Source organism: Paroedura picta, chromosome 16 (assembly GCF_049243985.1).
Source record: "Paroedura picta isolate Pp20150507F chromosome 16, Ppicta_v3.0, whole genome shotgun sequence".
Classification (NCBI taxonomy): Eukaryota; Metazoa; Chordata; class Lepidosauria; order Squamata; family Gekkonidae; genus Paroedura; species Paroedura picta.
This window is the reverse complement of record NC_135384.1, coordinates 29125401-29137613: the sequence shown is the minus strand read 5'-3', so window position 1 is coordinate 29137613 and position 12213 is coordinate 29125401. Positions and strand designations below refer to the sequence as shown.

At 51.8% G+C, this 12213-nt stretch overlaps 1 protein-coding gene across 7 annotated transcripts in view; it reads right to left on the bottom strand.

The window, feature by feature from the left end:
• Nucleotides 1-12213, bottom strand: part of FMNL1 (formin like 1) — a 53719-nt gene that overhangs the window by 16674 nt on the left and 24832 nt on the right. For 2 of the 7 annotated variants that reach the window (XM_077312939.1, XM_077312938.1), the window contains exons 4-11: nt 11940-12013; nt 10006-10089; nt 7940-8077; nt 4837-4965; nt 3504-3612; nt 2779-2855; nt 2187-2280; nt 21-95 (exon numbers count right to left, since the gene is read on the bottom strand). In XM_077312939.1, coding sequence (XP_077169054.1) covers nt 21-95; nt 2187-2280; nt 2779-2855; nt 3504-3612; nt 4837-4965; nt 7940-8077; nt 10006-10089; nt 11940-12013 — 780 coding nt within the window. Of the gene's footprint in view, nt 1-20; nt 96-2186; nt 2281-2778; nt 2856-3503; nt 3613-4836; nt 4991-6453; nt 6992-7939; nt 8078-10005; nt 10090-11939; nt 12014-12213 lie in introns of those variants that run through there. The other 5 variants (XM_077312944.1, XM_077312940.1, XM_077312941.1 and 2 more) reach the window with 4 other exon arrangements.

Below are 12213 nucleotides of genomic sequence, written 5' to 3'. Positions count from 1 at the left end.
CGCCCTTCTCCTTAGATTACCATGAAATCTATGTTGCTGTCTTCGTTTCGGAAATATTCCATCAGCTTCTCAAAGTGGCTCCTTTCACCGCAGACCTGCAGGGAGAGAAAGGGGAGCCACTGGCTTCGTTAAGCATGAGGGACTTAGTTGAAACCACAATGCCCAAAGTCTCAAATGGGGAGGAGGTGTGTGTGCCGGACACTAGAATCTGACTCTCTGACCCATCACAAAGTTTGAGTCCAGGGGCACCGTGAAGACCGGCAAACAAACACACAAACAATTTAAGACCAACAGTGTTTGATTCAAGGCATAAGCCCTTGCGTGTATGCACCCTTCCGCATATACAATGAAACCAGAGTTACCGGAGACAGATGGGTTGTAATGACAGGGCCCCGGTGTCCTGACACTTCTCCCTGGGTTCATTGGTGGGATTTTGTTCGAGAGAGGGAAGGCAGAAGGCCTATGTGGTTTTATTTACTTGTTCCAGCCTGGCGGAAGAGTGCCATTTTGCGGAACTTGAGTGGTTCTATCAGGGCCTGGATCTCAGCTGGGGCCAAAATCCCCCTGGCTTTGATCGAGGCTAGATGCACTTCTTTCAGGCCAAGGACCACCAAGATGTTCTCATTCAAAAACCGTAATGTTCTTCTGGGGAGCAGACAGTCCTAATTTGGCTTGGATTTGATTTCTGTAAACTGGACAGGGCTTTGACTGGATACAGGGGTGGAAAGCACATTCCAGTAAAATTTGAAGGGGGGGAAAGAGGAGAAACCAGAAAAAGGCAGGAAGGATGCAAGCAAATTTAGCTAGAAGCACTGAAGTGCAGTTTTCATCAGCAGAGCTGTTTCTTGCCTACACAAAGTTGCATGCTGGGATTACTCATTGTTGGCCAAACAAGGATGTGCGCGCAAGAGCTTTGAGCGTACCTGTTTGTGTGATATTACATAGCACTGCATACAAAAATGACACAAACACACACACCCCAGTTTGAGACACCACTCATTTCTCCTCAGGTTACTACCCCGTAGCCAGCCTGAGGTTCAGTCTGCGACATTTGAGCCTGAAGAAACAGTCTGATGGGAAAGGGATGCCGGAGAGGGAACTGAGAGGGTTCCTTCCCCCAGGAGACCCTTTTGCCTGCCTCCCACCTGTGATGGAGATGAACGTTTCACCCAAGATAAGGTTACAGCCCTTCCAGGAATTTGCTGCTAGCATGAGACTGGGACACAGCACCTCGTCCAAACAAGCAGCAGACAAACTAGCAAAATAAATAAATAAATTTGCTAAAGAGCTTGCATAACTGCAGATGCTCACTGCTCCAAAGAGCAAAGTCAGGATGGGCAAAAGTCTTTGCTATGGTTGATGCTTATTGCTTCTCTAGGGGATCGCAGTGTGGTCTGTTGGGGTCTTTATTGTATGTGTCACCTTCCTTTGTGCTGACCTTTGTCCCCTTTCTTCATTACAGGAAATTCATAGAATCATAGAATAACAGAGTTGGAAGGGACCTCATGGGTCATCTAGTCCAACCCCCTGCACTATGCGGGACACTCACAGCCCTATCGCTCATCCACTGAAACCTGCCACCTCCTTAAACCTTCACAGAATCAGCAGGATAGCTTGTCTATTCTTTACTCCCAGGCAAATTAATAGAAACTGTAATCCAAGAGAGAATTGTTAGGCACATTGAGGGACAAAGCTCGCTGTGTGGAAATCAGCATGGCTTCTGCAAAGGGAAGTCCTGTCTCACCAACCTTTTGAAGTTCTTCAAGAAAGTGAACAAGGGTGTAGACTACGGTGCCCCAATAGACATTATGTCCTTGAATGTTCAAAAGGCTTTTATCAAGGTACCTCTCCAAAGACTCCTGAATAAATGTAGCAGTCATGGGAAAACTGGGCCGTTTCTCTTATGGATTAAAATAGCCTTTCTCAACTTTTTGACCACTTAGAACTGCCTAAAACATTCTTCAGGCTTTGAGAAAGCACAGAAGTGGTGCAGTCTTGCAGAATATGGTTGGGAAGCAGAGCTGTGGACATGCCCCCCACTCTCTCTTTCCCATCCCCTCCAGGGCTGTCATTAGCTATTGGGGGGGCTGGTCGAAATGTTGTGACTGCAGGACTGGTGCGGATCTCATTGCCAGATGTCTGCCTGTTCCCCACGGGGGAACAAAGATGGGCCATGGGGCACAAACCTCTTTGAAGTTGTCGAAGGCAGCCAGGATTATGTCGTGCCCCCCTCGGACTAAGCAAACGGCAGCCAGCAGCTCTAGGACAAGCGCTTTGGTCCTGCAGTGAGAAGAAGAGGAAGAGCTCTGAACGTGGCCATCTCTCCGGGAGGTGACTGGACACGAAAGAGTAGGACAGGCACACAGGGAGGCAGGAGCTGGGAGTGTATCGAGGCTCCCAGGACAGCTCTGTTAGAGGATCCCCTTCCCCAGCAGCATGAAGCTTGGCTCATTGGCTTGAGCATTTTGGATGCCGTGTCCTTGCAGGTGGACCATTCTGGGTTAAGCATGGAATTCGCGGCCCAAGGATGCAGCAACGGCCACATAAACAGCTTTAAAAGGGGATTGGATTCATGGATGGTGGGCCTCACCGTGGCTGTGAGCCATGGTAACTGAGGGTGACTCTGGACATGTGCAGGGGGCCGTTTCCCCAGCCAGGACCTTCCATGCCCTACAGAATCTAGCAGGAGGGGACCAGGGCTTTCTGGCATTTAGAAATTCAGTATTACAGAAACGGAACAGGAGAGGACTGGACGAGGGTCGTCATCGGAGTCCTTACCTGGGGCTCTTGTTGTTGAGGCTGAGGGTTATCTCGTTGACGCAGGCTGGATGGTTCATGACCAGGCTGAACCCTGACTGTGGGGAGGGGGAGAAAAGGCGTCAGCAGGAGAAACAAGGGAGGGGGGGCAAGGGCGGGAGTTGCAGGCGGCTGTGGGAGCTCCTCTTGACCCTCCAACAGACATTTCCCCTTATTGTCGTCTTCAACGCTGGGGCCAACCACTTGGTCTCACAGAACCCAAAGCTGACTAGCAGCTACTCCTGCCCACGGCTGGGGGGAGAGGGTGGGTTGGACCCAGCAGTAATTCTCAGTAATAAAAAATTATTTGTAATTTTGTTTATTTTCTGCCCCATCTCCTGAGACTAGATCCAGCAGGGCTCTTCTGAGATTCTTATCAGGGGAAGGCCTCGGTCTCTACGACCTGCTGTTGGCCCTCCAGAAGAACTGGCTGGCCCCTGGGTGAGAGGGGAGGCTGGACTAGAAGGTCCACTGGCTTGATCCAGCTGGACGTCCTTTTGCCCTCCGACCTCTCCCTTGAGCGTTTCCAGGGGTGGCGTCCCACGCATGGGGGTTACATTCTTAGGTTGTTTTACATGCTCCTCAGGAAACTCAACCCCCAATGTCCTGGCACTGAGCCACAGAGGGCAGGAAGCAGGATCAATCCGGCCCTTGCCCCCCAGCCCCTTCCCCACCCCTGACCACCGGCTCTGCCTTATTCCCGGCACCTGATAATTCATGATGGCCCGGAGGCACATAATGCAGACGTGAACGTCGTCCTTCTGGCTGACGATGCGTGAGTTTCTCAGGGCTTTTCTACTGTGGGCCAGATTGAGTCTGCGGCACAGAGGGATTGGGGGGGGGGGAAGAAAGAAAGAAAGAACAACAGCAGCACAATGAGGGATGCTCCTCTCCCCCCAGGAGGCAGCGCACCCACTGGGCCTCGGGGTGTGGGGTGGAGGGCAGATTCCCCCTGGGCAGCGGGCTTGCCAAGCCAAAATCGCTTTCTGTCCCTCGTCCCCCACCTCCGGTGCTGTCTAGGAGATGCTCCGTCCTCCCCACTGCCCTAGCAGAGAGCCTGAGGGGAGAACAGCCGTAGCAAGCAGCTCTGCGAGGCGGTTAGCATATTGCGGAAAGGGTGATGTTTGCACGCTTAGAAGCACCTCAAGCCAGGCTGGAGGCCGCTGACAAATGAAGACGGGGACTTATTGAAAACTCTTGAGATTAAGAATTTTTGAAACAGGGAAATTAAACCCGGGAGGCCTCTCGTCACCTTTCCAAGATGGACGCATCTCTGCACTTCTGCCTTGCCGTATACAAGACTGCAAGATCCAGAAATGCGAAAGGTCTTCTCATGTATGCGGCTCACGCTTTATGCAAGTCTTTTGTAACACTCCTGTTTCTATACTCTCTTCTCGTTTTTGTTAATAGGTTGTTTTCTACCAACGGACAGGACAGAAGGCAGGAGGCGGCTAGTCGAGAGGGAAACGCCTGTTGTGATTCAGCGAATCCAAGCTCAGCCTCAAAGTCAGGAAAAGGCTTCTAGGCCTCCTAACTTAGGAGGGGGGAGCGGAAGCAGACATTGGCCGTTTCCCTTCATGTCGGAAATGCGCCAAGCACAAGGGCAGGGAGACTCACACAGACCTGGTGTCCCTCTCTCTTGGGATCCCACTCTAATCCTCAGCCTTCACAGATACTCTTTCTCCTATTGACCTTTCTTTCATGGCTCAAAAATAAAGACCTCGACCACAGCAAAGACTATAAATTCCACACGGTGCCCCCCAAAGCACTGCGCAACCAAAATGTAAGCATGCAAATCCTTGCAAGTGCCCCTGCTTCTAAGCAACTCACCCCCCCCCCCATATCAGAGTGTGGGTTTTAGGGCGCAAAATGTGGGATTCTTTTTTTTTTTTAAATGCAGAGCTCCAGGTCGTATTGCTTCCGAAGCAGAAAAGCTTGATAGGGGGAGAGCATGCCCCCCACCATGCCGATCCCAGACTGGGCCATCTCATTGCAATTTTTTTTGGGTGGGGGGTCTGGATAAATGGGGGAGGGGCTCACCGGGGTGAGTAGGAGTTGACCGATGGCCTGGGCTTAGGGTCCTGCTCGCACCCGGGAGCACTGGAGGAGGGGACGCCTGGGTGGCCTTGTTGAAAGAATGTTTGGATCTGCTGGTTCAAATGACAACACCTGAAGGAGGTGGCAGATCGGGAGCCTGCAGGACAGGAGGGAAAAATAGGACGCTTCAGGCAGGTGCCTCCCCCACCCCCAGCCTCCGCCACCCCCAATCCGTGGGGAGAAAGGCGGAACCACAAGGAGGTTCCAGCAAACTAATGCAGTTCGTCACCATCTAACTGCCTAAGGGAGCACCCTGTCCTAGGCTACGCCCTTTCGTGAGCTTGCACACCAAGCTCTTCCCTTTGCACGGAGTCTGATGGAGTCAGGAGACAGCAGCCAGCCCCTTTAGCTCAGCTGTCCTCACCACAATCGGGGAGGGGGGGCAGGCTAGCCTTACACCGCAGTGGGTTTTGAGAATAGCATTTGGCCTAGAATTCCCGAGGTCCCTCTCGTCCCCAACAGAGAGAACACACCCAAGCAAAACCACGTGGAAAGGGCACCTTCAGGGCAGCCCCAGAGCTAGACGGCCCTTGTTTAAGATTTGCAAGTGATGTCAAAAACACTAGGCACCTTCGATCACCTATGGTGGAGCTGTCAAAAGGCGAAACAATTCTGGAGGGACATTCACGAGGAAATTTCACAAATTTGGGGTTAAAAGGTCAAGTTTAGACCAGAAGTTTATTTATTGGGTATTTTAGAGAATTCATTGAAGAAAGACGTAGGAAAAGTTTTGGATATTTATCTACTGCAGTGAGAATTATATGGGCTAAAACCATGGGAATTGGAAGAAATACCTACAATTTACAAACAGCAGTATAAGGTTAGGGAATTGGTTAGTTACGCTAAATTAGCTAATTATCTTGAAGAAAACTGGACCTCGGATGTTGACACAGAGTGGAGATTGTGGAAGATATTTGTTGAACAAAAGTTCTAAACAAAAATAGGATTACAAACATTTGATTGGCTCTGCGGCCTCTAGAATAAGTTATTATTCAATGTTACATGATGCACTAGAACACCGCCTACAAGATGCAGGTTATTAACTAGTTCTCTGTAAGGAAAGCTGGGGGTCACCTGCAAGTTATATGTTACCTACTTCTCCCTTTTAGTCTTCCTTCTCTACTTATTTTCTTTTTATATTTGTACTCATTAACTTGTCGTTCTAGTGCAATTCGGTTTTGTAAATATAAAACTATCACGTTATTAAATAATTATTAAATTATTACATTAAAAAAAAGAAACACGGTCCTCTTTTTGTGGCTCGGTGGAGCAGATGTCCACGGTTTCTATTAATCAGCGGTGGCCAGGCTGTGGCTCTCCAGAGGTCCATGGACTCCAATTCCCATGAGCCCCTGCCAGCATGCTGGCAGGGGCTCATGGGAATTGTAGTCTATGGACCTCTGGAGAGCCACAGCCTGGCCACCCCTGTATTATATCATCCCTTCTGGCATCTCTCAATTTTCTGAGCCTAAACAGAAGTGGGGCAACTCCTGCCCACCCACCACGCCTTTTCCCCGCCTCGCCCCCCAGGATGGAAGGGGCCACAGACTGAGTACCTACCGTGCAGGGTTGTCCCAAGGGAAGCATGCAAAAGAAGCATCATGTTAGACAAGCCGAGGAGAGAAGCCAGAGGGGGAAATGCAAGGCAGGGGGACAAAACCCAGAGCTTGCCGGCTGTCAGAAGGGAAGCAAGCAAGTCAGCTTTGGGGGTAGGCAGCTCTTGAGAGGAATCTTGGGAACCAAAGGGTGGGCCATGTGGGCTAGCAGTTCTTAACCTTTGTTGTGGCCGCGGCTTCACAGCTCTCAGTTTGCTTCCTAGACGGCCTACAAGTGGAAGGGTGCTGGAAAGACTTCCAAATTCACATTCAGCTCCCGCCCCATAATTTTGTCTGCACCCCCGTCAGAAGGGGTGGCTTTCCCTCCTTTCTCATTTAACGCCTGGAAAATGGGGCTCCCCCGTGACTGACCAGAATGCAGAAGGAATTACCGTTCTGCTGAAATATATGATATCATTACGGGAAAAGAATCTGCAACAAATACTTTCTTGCGATTGTTTCCTTATAGTTTTCTTGAGCTATGCAAATCGATTCCGGATTTGAAAAACCACAACATTTGTGTGTTTTTTTTTGAGAGCTGCCAATTACCCCAAAAGAATATGAGCATCTGCCTGAAAATTCCCCTCTCCCCGTTAGTGCCAGCTGCAAATCCTCCGGCACAGCCAAGCAGCCCCACTTCGCCCATATATTTGGGTAAGGCGTGCTCTTCTTGGTAGCTCAACCCCTGAGATTCTGAAGAGCATAACCAATCGGTTGATCCGCTAAATCAGCCAAAATGGCTTACAAGCTGACCAACGTTTTTAGCCAGGATTTTGAACTTGTAAAGTTCATGCGCCTTCCGCTTTGAGGCATTTCATTTATTTTGCATTCGGATGCGCATGTGCGATCACCGGAGCCCCAAAGGGAGCTTCAGAACATAAAACCTTTAAAAGATCTCTATGAGGGAAGCAAAAGGGTTTGAAAAGACTACCTAGTGCACTTCTGCCAAATGTTCTCAAAATATATAAAGGCCCTGAACAAAAAAGAAAACAAGGACAAAATCCAGGACTGGAATCCAGCCTGGTCAGCATGAATGGACCGTGTGATTTGCAACAGCATATTGTGGGGGTAGTCAAACTATGGCCCTCCAAATGTCCGGGCGGTGTACAAAAACCACAAAACACACAATTACAACCAACGAAACTAAATTCAAAAATCAATTTAACTCAACAGTGACCGGTCAAAACAGGTTAAAACAGCAACAAGGCTGCCGCTAGGGGTCTATTGTGGGTGCTGAATTCTCCCAAAAATTTGGGAGGAGTTGGGAGTGGATTAATGCGTAGACAGATGGACAGGTGATTGAACAGGTGAGTGGGTAGGGCCATAAATGGGTAGGTAGGTAGATGTTATCTTTGGCCCCAACCGAAAGCCTGAGGCCTCCCAGCTCCCCTTAAATCAAGGCGACGGGGAAAGGGGCTACTGAAAGCACTAGGCTGGGTGAACTCCGTTACCTGACCGTTGGGTGCCTTTTGGAGCAGCCCTGCGTGGGGGAGGAGGAGTTGCTTCTGCTGAGGTCCTCCACCGATCTGTCCAGGGCTTTCCCCTTGTCAGACCCCGGGCTCCCATTGTCTGTGCTGTCCATATCATACCTGGAGCCAGACACATAAAAATAGGTGTGTGTTATGGGAGGGATCTAGCAAAGGGCAGCGGGGAGGCTGGCACGGATTGCGGTGCGAAGCACGAATGGCACATCCACAGGACTGCCTAAAAGACTTTTTAAACCGCTGTCTGTGCCCGTGATCCTCGCTCCTCGGCCCGCCCCCAGAATGCAATAAACTTGTTCTCCGGTGGGTTGGTCCGAAGCAGCAGAACAAGAGCTTGAGTCCGGCGGCACCTTGGAGGCCGACGAAGTTTGTGTGCGCGCAAATTTGTGCCCGGAACAAAAACCTGCCGTCTTAAAGGCGCTCCTGACTCAAACTCTGTTTTCAGACCGGCTTCGTAGCTATGGGAGGCCCTGAGCGCTCTCCAAGGTGCTGACCCAGCTCCAGCAGGACGGGCGGAGGGTTTCCATCCCAGCAGCATCCCAGGCCTTTAGGGGTTCTTCCAGCATGTAAGTTTCTGGCTCTCGCGGTTATGGAGAGAAGCAAGAACAGGGGACAGCAGAAGACGGGGTGCGCTTGAGATTCCTCGCTGGTTCTTCCCCACCCCGGCCCCGAGTGGCAGAAGCAGAAGAGACTTTTTTAGTACAGGATAATTAGGGAAGTCTTTTTAGTGCAAAGCTCTGCATTGGAACGCCGTATCTCCCCTGCATTCCTCTATGTCAGCCAGGAAGAAGTTGAGGAGCTAGACAGAGAACTTGGCTCTCATTCCTCTGCTAGGTGTGACCCTAGGCCCTATAAGGGTCCTCAAGGGTCATCTTGTCCTTTGCACGGTACAGGGAATTTACAACTCCCCTCCCCTACACACTCCCCCAGTGACACCTACTCTATGTCCAGAGGAAGGCAGAAAACCTCCAGGGCTTCTGGCCCATATAGCCTGGAGCCAAGTTCCTTCCTGACCCCTAAGTGGTGACCGGCATCACCCTGGGCGTAGGAGAAAGGGCCACGGAAGCCGAGCACCGGCTCATCCCTTCCCGTCTTCCCTCTCATGATCTGCCGGTCACAGAATCGACATTGCTGTCCAATGGCCACCCAGACCCTCTTAAAACCCCCAACGAAGGGATTATTCACTACCCAGGGAAAGCTTCTCAAGAGAGCTACCGACATACAGTTCACAGGGCCAAGGCTGGGAAAGGGACGTGGAAGTCCTGTGCATGAACAGAAACAGGGCTGCAGCTGGCAGGGGTGGGCCTCTGTTAACTTCACGGGAAAGCTCCCGGAGGGCCACCATCCTAGAGAGCTGCCACCCCTGCAGTGCGGGCACCCCCTCAGTAGCACCGGGGATGGGGGCAGTTGGCCTAATCAGCACTTGGTCTGAGCCTCTTGGCTCTTCTGGCTCCAGGGCTGTTTTGGATCCCCAAAGGGCCCTCGCCCACCTGGCAGAGACGGCTCCCAGCTAGGCCTGCACGGCGCCCAACTAAGAGCTATCGCATAACCTCAGCGATGCTGCTGAACTGCCGGCACGGCTGAGCAAACCGGCCTAGCGATGGAGCGATGGCTGGTTCCCTCCTTGTTGGGCCTTTGCCCCGGCCGCCGTTGCTCAAGGAAGAAATCCATATTGCCTTGAAAGCCCATTTCTCAGCCAATCTGGCCCTCGAAAGCAGCCCGCCTCTGCCTCGCTCCCTGCCTGCTGTGAAATCTGAGGATGATTCCAGCGCCTGACCGTCATTTTTGCTCTGGGAAGGGCTCCAAAGCTGCTCTGACCCAAAGCAGGCCCCCCCCCGGGGGGGGGTTGTGTTCAGAAACAGGAAAAGAGAGGAGGAGAGGAGGGGGGAATGGGTCTTATTAGGCACAGGTAGGAGATTGATGCTGGATTGGGGCCCACAGCCCTGGACAAACACGGAAGCTGCACCTGGCCCCCTGGTGCTCTTCCCCTCCCCCCAGGGACCCTTTGTACCCAAGCTCCGGGAGCTACTTACGTGACAGAGCACTGGGCAAAGGCCAGGTAGTCTACCAGGACATCCAGCCCCTTGTTCTCTTCGTTCAGGAACTCCTGGACCCAGCTAGGCGGTTGGAGGGAGGGAGGAAGGAAGAACAGATCACTTTTCCCACCAGAATGTAAAACAGAGATTTGTTTATTCATTTATCACATGGTAGAGTGAAACCCAGGAAACCTAGCATAATGCAAAATGGGTAGCCAGCGTGATGTAGCGGTTAAGAGCCAGCTGGGGGACCTTGGGCTACTCCACATGCAGCCACCTGGGTGACCTTGGGCTACTCACAGTCCTGTTAGAGCTGTTCTCACAGAGCAGTCTCTCTCAGAGCTCCCTCAGCCTAACAGGGCAGTGTCTGTTGTGGGGAGAGGAAGGGAAGGCGACTGCAAGCCACTTGGAGACTCCTTCAGGCAGTGGAAAGTGGGGTATAGCCCCCAGGACACAGGGCCGCCCTTCTGGCAGGGCTCAGACGTCCCCCACCCCCGAATGTCTCGTGCTGCACGGAGCAATTTGTAGACGGCGTTGCAGAAACTGCTGAGGAGACTCCAGCCTGCCGGCCTCCCCTGTTCCTTTTCCATTTATTTTTGGACTGCTTGGCAGGCAATCAATCCGGAGAGAGAAATGCTTCCCGTCCCAAGCTGTTAATTAGCCCGCATCAATCAGGGCCCTTCGTGTCTCCAACATGTCGGGGGTCACCTCCTCCCAGGGGCCTTTGCTGCAAACCTCAGGATGCTCACTTGGGCCGAGACCGGAGCAGGGCTGGGGAGGAAGCCCTGCTGCTAATGGAGGAGGAGACATTTGGCATTTATGGCCACATCAACGTCTTCTGGCAAAATATTCTTAATGTGCTTTCCACTGAGGGCTGCTTGAGAGGATCGCAGGCTCTGGGTGTGCGCACATGTGCCACTCCCTCTCTGCCCTGGCTGATGTCAAGTCCAGGGACATTCCCTTTTGTGCACACTCTGAAGCCCTTGCACCCAACCATGGGGGGTGGGGTCTTTTGACAGCAGCCCTCATGCCCCCCCCTTCAAAATGAATGAGCACACTTTGGGCAGGAGGAGAATGCTGATGAAATGCTCAGGTTGCTTCGAGGACCACCGTAAGAGCACAGGAACGTCAGAGAAGCCGTGTTGGACCAAGAAGCCCACCCAAGTCCAACGCTCTGTGTCACACAGTGGCCAAAACCCAGGGGCCATCTGGAGGTCCACCAGCGGGGCCTTGAGCACTGCTTTCCACCACCAAGACAGGAGATGAAGATAAGAGGTCTGAAGAAGATGAAGAAGATGATGAAGAAGAAGAGGAGGAGGAGGAGGTGGTGGTGGTGGTGGTGAAGGAGGAAGAGGAGTTGGTTTTTATACCAAGCTTTTCTCTACCAGAAAGAAGAAGAAGAGTTGGTTCTTATATGCCGCTTTTCTCTACCCAAAGGAGGTTCAAAGCGGCTTACAGTCGCCTTCCCTTTCCTCTCCCCACAAGAGACACCCTGTGAGGTGGGTGAGGCTGAGAGAGCCCCGAGATTACTGAAGAAGAGTTGGTTCTTAGATGCTGCTTTTCTCTACCCGAACGAGTCTCAAAGTGGCTTACAATGCCCTTCCCTTTCCTCTCCCTTATGAGGGAGGTGAGGCTGAGAGAGCCCTGATATCACTGCTCGGTCAGAACAGCTTTATCAGTGCTGTGTCAAGCCCAAGGTCACCCAGCTGGCTGCATCTGGGGGAGTGCAGAATCAAACCCGGCTCGCTAGATTAGAAGTCCACATTCGTAGCCACTACACCAAACTGACTCTCAAAGTGGCCCACGAGATCTTCCAAACACAGAACAAAGGCGAGCAGGAGCAGAATTGTGTGTTGCTCACAGAACAGCCAGCAGGAGGACTCTTAGCCGGCAGATAATCAGGCATCTCACCGGTCTCTGGTAATACTGACCCGATATGGTTTGTCCTCAGAGATATCTCCAGCTCTCGAAGAACCTGGGTGGACTCTTGAACCCGCCTCTTAAACTACAGGAAGAAACCAAAGAAACAAAACAGCTCAGCGGCTGAAGATCAACACAGAACTGACGGTTCTTAACCAGCGTTCTTAACTTGCAATGAATTGGCCATGTTCTGTGCATTTAAATGGCTGCATTTCCTCGCACTGAACACTGAAACGGTGGCCAGAGGGAAATGGGAGGCATTTCTCTGGCTGGCTGCTTCCCCTG